This window comes from Mustela putorius, unplaced genomic scaffold, assembly GCF_011764305.1.
Source record: "Mustela putorius furo isolate JIRA1106 unplaced genomic scaffold, ASM1176430v1.1 tig00537248_pilon_pilon_pilon, whole genome shotgun sequence".
In the NCBI taxonomy this organism is placed as follows: domain Eukaryota; kingdom Metazoa; phylum Chordata; class Mammalia; order Carnivora; family Mustelidae; genus Mustela; species Mustela putorius.
Genome location: NW_025422387.1, coordinates 5242621 through 5252926, shown reverse-complemented (window position 1 = coordinate 5252926; position 10306 = coordinate 5242621). Strand labels below are relative to the sequence as shown.

The 10306-nt window shown below is 51.0% G+C and overlaps 1 protein-coding gene across 7 annotated transcripts in view; it reads right to left on the bottom strand.

The window, feature by feature from the left end:
- Nucleotides 1-10306, bottom strand: part of MORN3 (MORN repeat containing 3) — a 15489-nt gene extending 5183 nt beyond the window's left edge. For 2 of the 7 annotated variants that reach the window (XR_006604759.1, XM_004753205.3), the window contains exons 1-4: nt 10163-10306; nt 7391-7564; nt 2082-2239; nt 231-390 (exon numbers count right to left, since the gene is read on the bottom strand). Coding sequence is in view for 6 of the 7 variants with exons in the window: in XM_004753205.3 (XP_004753262.1) it covers nt 231-390; nt 2082-2239; nt 7391-7535 (463 nt within the window). In the remaining variant the exon portion in view is untranslated. Of the gene's footprint in view, nt 1-230; nt 391-2081; nt 2240-7390; nt 8285-8942; nt 9019-10162 lie in introns of those variants that run through there. The other 5 variants (XM_045073523.1, XM_045073524.1, XM_045073522.1 and 2 more) reach the window with 5 other exon arrangements.

Sequence of the window (10306 nt, the reverse complement as noted above, 5' to 3'; positions counted from 1 at the left end):
TTTAGAACAGAAAGTCCCTGAGGGCAGGGATCTGGTCCCGTCATTCACCTGACCGGGAGCTGAGCTGGAGAGGGGCTGGGCGTGGTCGGGGCGTGGCCTAACCGGGACTGCCCCTGGGGCGTGACCAGAAGGCCATGGGGGCGGGGCTGGCTGGGGGGAGGCGGGGCTGGCTGGGGCGGGGCGGGGCGGGGCGGGGCTGGCTGGGGCGGGGCGGGGCGCGGGGCACTTACCCGGACGCAGCATGCCTTCCCCATGCGGCTTGTCGTTCAACCACTGGCCCTCGTAGATGTCGCCGTTGCTGTAGTACATGCGGCCCCATCCGCTGCGCTGGTTGCCACACCACTCACCCTCGTAATAATCCTTGGGTCCGAAAAACTGAATCCCATAGCCCTGAAAGCACGAAGGTGTCCCTGTTCACGGCGCCCCCCACCGCTAGAAAAGCCACCCCTATCTTCCCGGGCACCCAAGCCACACACCTGGACTACTTCCCTGCTAACCTCCCTCAGCCCTACATCCCAAACTGATGGTCGGGCATTGAAAAAGCTCCTCAAGCTCTCCGTTTCCCTCCACCCCACTGCTACCACCTCCGTTTCTCCCCTCCTCACTGGTCCCCCTCTTCCACTCTCCCGTTCTCCCCTCCGCACGCATCTTCGGTGAAGCAGCTAGAAGGATCTTTACATCGCTCATCTGATCATGTTTGCCCCTTCTCCTCATCTCTGATTCGACCCTGTTAAAAGTCGCAGATGCCTCTGAGAATCAGATCAAAGTTATGGCCTTTCTCCCCAGAAAAATGAACACCACACTCAGTGTCCAACCACGGAGAACCATGGACTCCCCGCAGAGCACACCTTAAGGAAGTTGGGTTAAGCAGCCCCCAAATCTACCCCTCAAAATCCTGATTCCTCACAAAACCTTCAAGGCCCCCATCTACCCCTCTCCTCACCCCCAGCCCTGTGGGCACACACACCTTGGTGTTTGACATATTCTTTTGTTTGTTTGTTTGTTTTTTAGATTTTATTTATTTGACAGAGAGAGATCACAAGTAGGCAGAGAGGCAGGCAGAGAGAGAGAGGAAGGGAAGCAGGTTCCCTGCTGAGCAGAGAGCCCAATGCGGGGCTCTCCAGGACCCTGGGATCATGACCTGAGCGGAAGGCAGAGGCTTTAACCCACTGAGCCACCCAGGCGCCCCTGTTTGACATATTCTTTGCTACTTCTGACTACTTTGCTACTTCCCCTTCTCCTTTTTGTTCTCCCTGGTTAACTCTTTGCACCTTTTGGTATTACCTCCTGTAGGAAGCCTGCCCTGAATTCTCAACCCAAGTGGGCTCCCTGGGAAAACCTCTATCCTAACACCAAATTGTAAGTGAATTGTTTATTTTGGGCTCTCTTTCCCCACTGGCCAGTAAACAGTTTGAGCTCAGAGATCCCAAAATCCAATTACCACTTGCCAGCAGTGTGTGACCTCAAGCAAGGCACTTCACCTCTTGGGGCTTGTTTCCTTATCAGTAAAATAAGAATGATGATGACCATGACTTTGTGAGCGGGTTGTGGGATACCGGGAGGGTTCAGGCATTTCTCAGTTGAGGACATGCCTCTGGCTGGCTTCTACCTCCAGGACCTTCCTCTCTTGTCCTGTGGCCAAGGGTGTGGCCTCTGCTTTCTTGCTCCCACTTTTCCTACCCCCTCTTGTGCTGGTCCAACAGAAGGGGGATTCTTAGAAAGGAATGCCCAGGGAAAAGAAAGCCAGGAAACGAGTGGGGCGGGGGGGAGGAGACTTGGCCCCCACACAACCTGGCTGGTTTCCTGTGCCACGAGAGTTCATGGGCTCCTCCCCGGGCCCTCTCCTCTTGCTTCCTGTTTCCTGGGTTTTGTTCTAAGAAGCCTGGATGATTTCCCACCCCTTCCTTCTCCCACGCACACAGTACTCTTGTTCTCCTTCCTCCACCCTCCTCCCTTTTCTCCCAGGACTCTCTGACTGTTCCCCCTACACACACACACACACACACACACACACACACACACATACACACAGTCTGCTTTCAGCCCGGTCCACATCCTGGGGCATGACAGGAACCACTCACCGATTTTTTATCATCTTTCCACCAGCCAGAGTATACTTTCTTGGGCTTTCCCATCTCTTGGTCAGGAAAGCTGAGGGTGCCATAGCCATCTCGCTTCCCAAACTTCCAGTCTCCCTCATAGATGGCTCCTTTCTTCTTCCAGATCTGTGTTCCTTTTCCTGATGACACACAGATGGGCCGACACTGCAGACATGCAGCCATGGGGCTGGGGCAGGTGCTGGGTCTGCCTTGGCCTCAGGGGCCCCTAGAAGACTTGATGACTTTCTCAAGGGCTGAGTCAGGGACTGTGCCTTGTCTCTAGACCCCCAGTGCCAGTGAGAACTCCAAGAAAGTTCCATTTCTACAAATAACAGTTCTCCAGCTGTTTGCCCTGACGCCAGATTGATACAGCAACCCCCAAGTAGAAATCTGCCCCTCCTTCTTCTCTTAATAATAATGAATTTCATCTCTTTTAAAAATAAGTTTCATCTTTAAATGATACTCAAAGGTTATACGAGATGGCCAGATTTTCTAGAAAATGTTCTGCGTATTTCTTCAGTTCTCAGAAACACACATGGAGACCTATGTCCTATCATTCCAGCCTCAACTGTGAATTCCACTCCCAACTTCTAGACTGTCCTCCAACCACTGTGGCTGCCGTGCTAGTCAAGGAACCCACCAGATATGCTTCTGCATCAGGGCCTTTGTACCTACCTGTCCTTCGTCCTGGAATGCTCTTCTGTAAATTTCAATCACTCCCTACCTCCTACAAATCTCCATTCAAATCTATTTTTTCAGTGAGACCTTCCCTGACCATCCCATATAAAGTCACAAGTCTGTCCTACCCCCCTTACCCTGCTCTGTTTCTGTTTTTTTTTTTTTCTTTTCAAGATTGTATGTATTTATTTGACAGACAGAGATCACAAGTAGGCAGAGAAGCAGGCAGAGAGAAAGGGGGAAGCAGGCTCCCCAATGAGCAGAGAGACCCATGTGGGTCTCGATCCCAGGACCCTGAGATCATGACCTGAGCCGAAGGCAGAGTCTTAAGCCACTGAGCCACCCAGGCGCCCCTTCCCTGCTCTGTTTCTTTCCATATCACCTATCAGCTCCTAACATATCAGATGATTCACTTATTTGTCATTTTTTGTCTGTTGTCTAGCTCTCCATGAGAATGTGCACTCCATGAGGTCACAAACTTTGGTCTGTTTTGTTCACTGCTCTATTCCCAGCACTGCGGAACAGGACCTGGCAAGTTGGAGGTGACCAACACATGTAAAACAAAGACATTTGTTGAACAAAGAGATCAATAAAATATTTGTGGAGTACCTATATGGGCTAATACGTGTCTTGGTCCTTAGTAGCTCAGGAACAAATCTAACATTGTCCCTGTGAGTTTTTTAATCTTGGCCGAGTAACTTAACTCCCTGGGCCTCAGGCTCCTCCTCTGTAAAATGGGGATGAGACTATCTCATGGAGTTGTTCTGATCACTACATTCATTAATATAAGGAAAACACTTAGAACAGTGTCTGCAAATACAAACGATATTACCAATTATTTGTGCCCTTGAGGTAGAGCCCTCACCCGGTTTTTCTGCCTGTCCCTCTTTTACGAGGTTTATTTCTTTTGGGCAACCAGCCTCTCCTGAGCTCTCAGTCTCGATGGTTTGCGTGGATCTGGCTCCTCCCCCTGGCCACGCCAGTCAACCAGCTCGGGCCACTGTGATTGGTTGAGTGAAGGGCATGTGATCTGAGTTGGTCCAATGAGACTGTTTGCCTCTGGGATAAAGGCAAATTTACCACTTAAATGAAGTTTTTTATGGTCAGACTCCTTGGTGTGCCCACTCTCTGTCCTCCCCCTCTCTGCTCTGGGCACACTGGCTTCCAGTCTGTTCCTTGAGCAAGACTTAATACCCCTCCCCCACAATCCTTCCATTCTGAGTCCACTACCTAGAAGACAGGCCCTTCTGCCGGGCTAATCCCTACCCATGTGCGCTCCGCTCAGACATCGCCTCTCTCTGTTCTCATGGCCGCTTTCCTGCCTCCTCTCGGATCCCCTTCATATCCTGATGCCACCCCTTTTATTTTTATTTTTAATTTTTTTTTGAAGTAAAATAGCCTTGTTTTATTACGTGCAGACTATATATAAACAAACTACCCACTCTGAAAACAGCAGGTTCTGGCTTTTCCCAGGGCCCTCAGAAACCTCTGGGAGACTAGTTCCTTCCCCAGAGAGAGGGGGGTGTGTGTGTGTGTGTGTGTGTGTGTGTGTGTGTGTGTGTGTGATGGAGCCACAGCTTCTTCCCTCTCTGGTCCAGGAGGAGGCATCTCCATCTTACTCCTCTGCAAGGAATCGAGGAAGGCTTGCCACTCTTACCCAATCGAGGAAGGGTAAAATCGCTTATAGACGTTGGTCTTACTCCGAATCTGTTTCTGGGTATGTTGACACTAATTCTTCTCACCCCAGGCCATAGCTTTATAGTCCTCCCCACCCTCCTTCTCCGTCATGAAGTGTCTGTAGTCAGTGAAGTCTGGAGACAGCATGTTTGCTTTCTTTTCTGGGAGGCTGGCTTCTACCTCCATGTCATTTACCCCATACAGTCTGATGCCACCTCTTTTAGCCATGTGACCCTCAGTGAGTCATTTCCTCTCTCTGAGCTCCAGTTTCCTCATCTGTAAAATGGGATACTATTTATTGTGCAGGTTCCCTGCGAGCCTGGAGCCACCTGAGGCTTGGCATCTTGCCAGATGCCCAGTACAGAGCCTGATGTGGGCCAGGAGCGCTGTAGGGGTTAGCGGAGTGAAGGCAGGAGCAGTCCAGGGAAGCCGTGGCCACCCAATCCTTGCCTTGCATGATGACGACTCTCTTCACTGCTTCCAGTCCGCTGACACCACAGCAGTCCCTGTCGGCTTGGTCAAAGGTATGTCTTGAAGAGAGGGGAGGCTCGATTAGGATTCTCCTACAGCTCCATTTTCTAGAGCCTCAACCCAGTCTATGCCTCTGAGGTCCTAGGGGAGGCAGGACTCGCATCAGTATGCCATGTCAACCCACAAGTTAACAGCACAGGTGAGGCCGCTGAGATCCATAGAATGGGAGATGACTTACCTAAAGTCACACGCTAGACGGCGGCAGCTTCGGAGTGCTTTTGGATGAGGACGGTTCCGAGTAGTGGTGATCCCTGCCGTGCTCTGCCCTCAAACACTCACAGACCCTTCTGCACGGACCCCGGGCTATGCATTTAGTAGATGTCATCTCTTATCTTTACCAACAGGCATTTTCTCATTTTACCGAATGGGACACTGAGGCTCAGAGCGTGGTAATTAGTCACTCAAGGTCATTGTTGGTGGAGCCGAGATTCTGACCCAGGTTTCTGGACTCCAAAGTACTTCACTCAGGAAGGCACGAGAGAAAAGTGGTTAAGAGCACAGAATCTGGGGGCACCTGGATGGCTCAGTGGGTTAAAGCCTCTGCCTTTGGCTCAGGTCATGATCTCAGGGTCCTGGGATCGAGCCCTGCATCGGGCTCTCTGCTCAGCTCCCGTCCTCTCTCTGCCTGCCTCTCTGCCTGCTTGTGGTCTCTGTCTGTCAAATAAATAATAAAATAAAAATCTTAAAAAAAAAAAAAAAGCATAGGATCTGGAATTACAAAACCTGCTTGAGAAGCCATACCATCTTTTTTTAATAAAAGCTTGTTTCTCTTGGGGCGCTTGGCTGGCTAAGTTGGAAGAGCACACGACTCTTGATCTCAGGGTCATGAGTTCAAACTCCATGTTGGGTGTAGAAATCACTTAAATAAATAAAACTATTTTTTTTTTTTTAGATTTTATTTTTAAGGGGCGCCTGGATGGCGGAGTCAGTTAAGCATCCAACTCTTGGTTTCGCTCAGGTCATGATCTCGGGGCCGTGAGACCCAGCCCCTCATCGGCCTCTGTGCTCGGCGTGGAGTCCACTTGAGATTCTCTCTCCCTTTCCCTCTCCCCTCCCACTCATGCTCTCGTTCTCTCTCTCTGAAATAAATAAATAAATAAATCTTTTAAAAAAAGATTTTATTTTTGGGGCGCCTGGGTGGCTCAGTGGGTTAAGCCGCTGCCTTCGGTTCAGGTCATGATCTCAGGGTCCTGGGATCGAGTCCCGCGTCGGGCTCTCTGCACAGCAGGGAGCCTGCTTCCCCCTCTCTCTCTCTCTCTGCCTGCCTCTCTGCCTACTTGTGATCTCTGCCTGTCAAATAAATAAAATCTTAAAAAAAAAAAAAGATTTTATTTTTAAGTACTCTCTACACCCAACATGGGGCTCAAATTTATAACCCCAAGGTCAAGAGTCATATGCTCTACTGACTGAGCCACCCTGGTGCCCCTAAATAAATAGAATTTTTTTAAAAACCACTTCTTTTTCTTCAGGGGTTAGTTTGTGTCACCAGGAACCCCATGGCATTTGCTGGTTAAAGTAGCAGTTAAAGTGGGATGCCTGTAGGGATGCTTGGGGGGCTCAGTTGATTAAGCCGATGCCTGCAGCTCAGGTCGTGATCCCAGCGTCTTGGGATCGAGTCCTGCATCAGGCTCCTTGCTCAGTGGGGAGCTTGCTTCTCTCTCTGCCTCTGCCTGCCACTTTGCCTGCTTGTGCTCTCTCTCTCTGACAAATGAATAAATAAAATATTAAAAAATAATAATAAAGTTGGATGCCTGGGTGGCTCAGTCGGTTAAGCGTCTGCCTTTGGCTCAGGTCATCATCCCAGAGTCCCGGAGTCTGTCTCTCCCTCTCTCTTTGCCCCTCCCTCTTGCTCATGCTCTCTCTCTCTCTCTCTTAAATAAATAAATAAAATCTTAAAAAAAGAAAAAAAAAAGTTGCAGTTAAAGCCCCAGCTAGTTGTGTGTGAGGGTATGTGTCTGTGTCCTCCCTAACCCCCTGCTGGTGAGACCCCCACGTCAGAGCTATTTGAATCCCTACTGCGAGCTGGTTGCCGGGGGGGGGGGGGCACCTTTTCTTCCTGCCAGCCCCATGTTTAGCCCAGGTCTCAGAGGTCAGGCCATGTACTGGAGTCCCCAGAGCCCTAGCCCTGGTTATGGATGGTGTCTCAAGACCACTTTGTCCCCTGCTGGTCCCTGAGGTCTTTGCTCATCTGAAGTCAGGGTTGAGTTTGGTTCCAGAGCCCCAGCGTGTGGAGACCCCTCGCTGTCCCAGGTCAGTGGCATTCTACCCTTGAGGGAGCCTTGGGGACATATCTTATGTCCCCAGGGAGCTCTGCCAGTGACTTCCTTGGCCCCAGTCAAGTCCCAGTCACCCACCATGGCCCAGACTCCACACTAGCCACCCGGACTCCTGAAGGCCCCACTCACCATGCTTCATGTTGTCCTTCCACTCGCCCACATAGCAGTCACCACTGACCGCGTACACCTGGTGTCTCAGTCCGTTCTTCTGGGCCTTCCGGTCCCATCCCTTCCACAGGGGCTCCGACTTCTTCAAGCACTTGGAGATAGGCATGTTGCCTGCTTCTGTGGGGCCAGGGGGTGCTGGCAAAGCGTTAGGGACATCAGGGGCTCAGTATACCCCTAGTAGTGCCAGGATCCTGGGGCTTCCTGGGGATGCACTTGTCTGAGCCCAAATGACATGAGTCATGTATGTTCTGAGTCCCCGGGCAGATGAGCAAGCAGCCCCTTGAGGGTGACCCTTCTGTGCTGGACTGACCCTTGCCTGTCACCTCCTTTGCATCTATCTCTAGGGTCCCGCTGAGGTAGGTCTGATGACACAATTGCTTGGGAACCCAGGGAAACCAGTAGAAGAGGGGGTTTGTGATGGCGTCAGGAAGAAGCTGTCCCTCACCGGTGGTTGACAGTCATATATTTAATAACGAGTATGACCAATCCGTGTGGATGCTGGCCTAAGGCTGGAGCTTTTCCTGGAGGCCCCAGTGCTGTGCACTGGGATCCACTGCAGGAGAGAAGCGGGTGGCCGAGGTAGGGGGGGATAGCCAGGCCACTCTAGGCCTGCAGGTAGCCACTACCACACAGCCTACAGGGACACCTTCCTGGCCCCCAGCACCCAACACTGCAACCCCTTTGGTCCTGCCTTATCTGTTAGAGAGTGCTATTTCTAGCGCTCTAGCCAGCGCCTGGCTTTAGAAGCTGTCAGGGAAGGGGGGTCCGGGTGGCTCAGTCAGTCATTAAGCATCTGCCTTCTGCTCAGGTCATGATCCCAGTCCTGGGATGGAGCCCAGCATCGGGCCCCTTGCTCAGCGGGAAGCCTGCTTCTCCCTCTTCCACTCCCCTTGCTTGCATTCCATCTCTTGTTGTCTCTCCCTGTCAAATAAATACATAAAATCTAAAAAAAAAAAAAAAAAAATGCTGTCAGGAGAGCCCACCAACTAGAGATACTGCCCATAGGGTGACCAACTGTCTGGATTTGCCTAGGACTGAGGGGTTTCCTAGGAACTTGGACTCCGGTACTAAAACTGGGACAGTCCCAGGAACATCAGGATGGCTGCTCATCCTTCTACCTGACCTCTGACCTTTGCCCGGATACTCTACTTGTCTGCCTTATTACCTGGTTAGGTTTCTCCATCAGACCGGGGCTCTCCTTCCTGCCGTGCCTGACGGCGTTGCAGAGAAACTTTGGGTGGTCTAGGGTCTCTCTTTATGCTGGGAGTCCCCCACCTGTGTTCTTCATGTCTCCAAGATCTCCAGTGCAGACATTCATGTCTATCTGTCTGTCTCCAGGGGGCTCGTGCAAGGTGATAAAGATGGTCTCCCCCAATCATGGGTATCTGTTTCCTGCTCCATGGGTTTGGGACACACACACACACACACACACACACACACATGCCTGTGGCGCTAGCACCAGGTGCTGAGTGAGATATTTAACCATCAGCATAAGAGGTGCTGAGCTAATTACCTTTGGGCTGAGCAGGTTTCAGATCATGGTGTCCCAGGCATCCACCTACCCATGGCCAGCCTCATGGGTGTGCAACCTGTGCAGTCGAACAGGGCCCACACTTAGAAGGGCCCATGCTTGATTTACTCCTTGGCTGGCACTGTTTTTAAATTCTTAATACTTTAGGAGTGAGGGCCCCCTTCTTCATTTTTTACAATTTTTAAAAAAGATTTTATTTATTTATTTGACAGACAGAGATCACAAGTAGGCAAAGAGCCAGGCAGAGAGGGGGGGGGGGGAACAGGCTCCCTGCTGAATGGAGAGCCTGACGTGGGGCTCCATCTCAGGCCTGGGATCATGACCTGAGTGGAAGGCAGAGGCTTAACCCACTGAGCCACCCAGGCGCCCCCCTCTTTTTCATTTACACTGGGTGCACATATCAAGGAGTTCCTTCTGTGGGGCTCTAGCAGGGTCTCCAGGAGTCTGACCAGGCTGACCAACCAGAGGGCTGGCGCGTATCTTGACAATCATGCCTACGAACAGGGTAAATCACTCCCCGCCAAGAAAACAGTCAGGGCAAAAGCTGAGAGGAAGGAAACCGTCCCAGGTCCTAAATGTAACGTTTTCCTTTTTTTCTCCCATTTCCTAGTACCACCTGTACAACGGCGAATCTTTATATGTAAATTAATTTACTTTAAAAAATCAATATATTTATCCAAGAAAGAAACTACATATCCTTACTATAAATGGAAAACCAGTATCCAATACCTTAAGGGGGAAGCAGAGTAAAAATAAAAATACTATAAAGAGGCCACCTTACGTCTTAGCTAGATATCAGTGGCTTACAGTCGAGATTAGCCAATGTTCAGAAAGGTGTTAATTAGCGCCGAACTGACACTTTCTCCTTGGTTTTCTCAGAAGTGTAATGGAACCAACCTAGAACCTAATAACTTTTTAATGATGTCTTTGGATGTTACTTAATGCCTCATCAGGGTAATATAAAATCACCCTCTGTCCCACTCTTTCTTGGGAGCAAGGGTTTTCTGTTCAAGAGGAGGTTACGGTCTTAATACGGGAGCTACCGATAGGAAAAGAAAGCCTTGTAAGGAGGGGCGCGCGGACCGTGCCCGGTTGTTTTGATTCTAAATAATAAATCAGCCACAGTGGAAGGTGGAGGGGCGGGGCCCAGACGCAGGGGGGGTCACCCCGAACTCCCACCCCACCCACCTGCCCCAGCTCACCTGAGCCCGCTCACCTGCGGGGCGGAGCCTGGATCGGCAGCTCTGTAGACCCGAGCGATGGGGTCTCCGCTTCCAGCCTCAATAACAGAGCGCGGCGCTGGCTCAGGCGTCCCCTGCCCGGCGGGGGTCGCTATGGCAACGCGG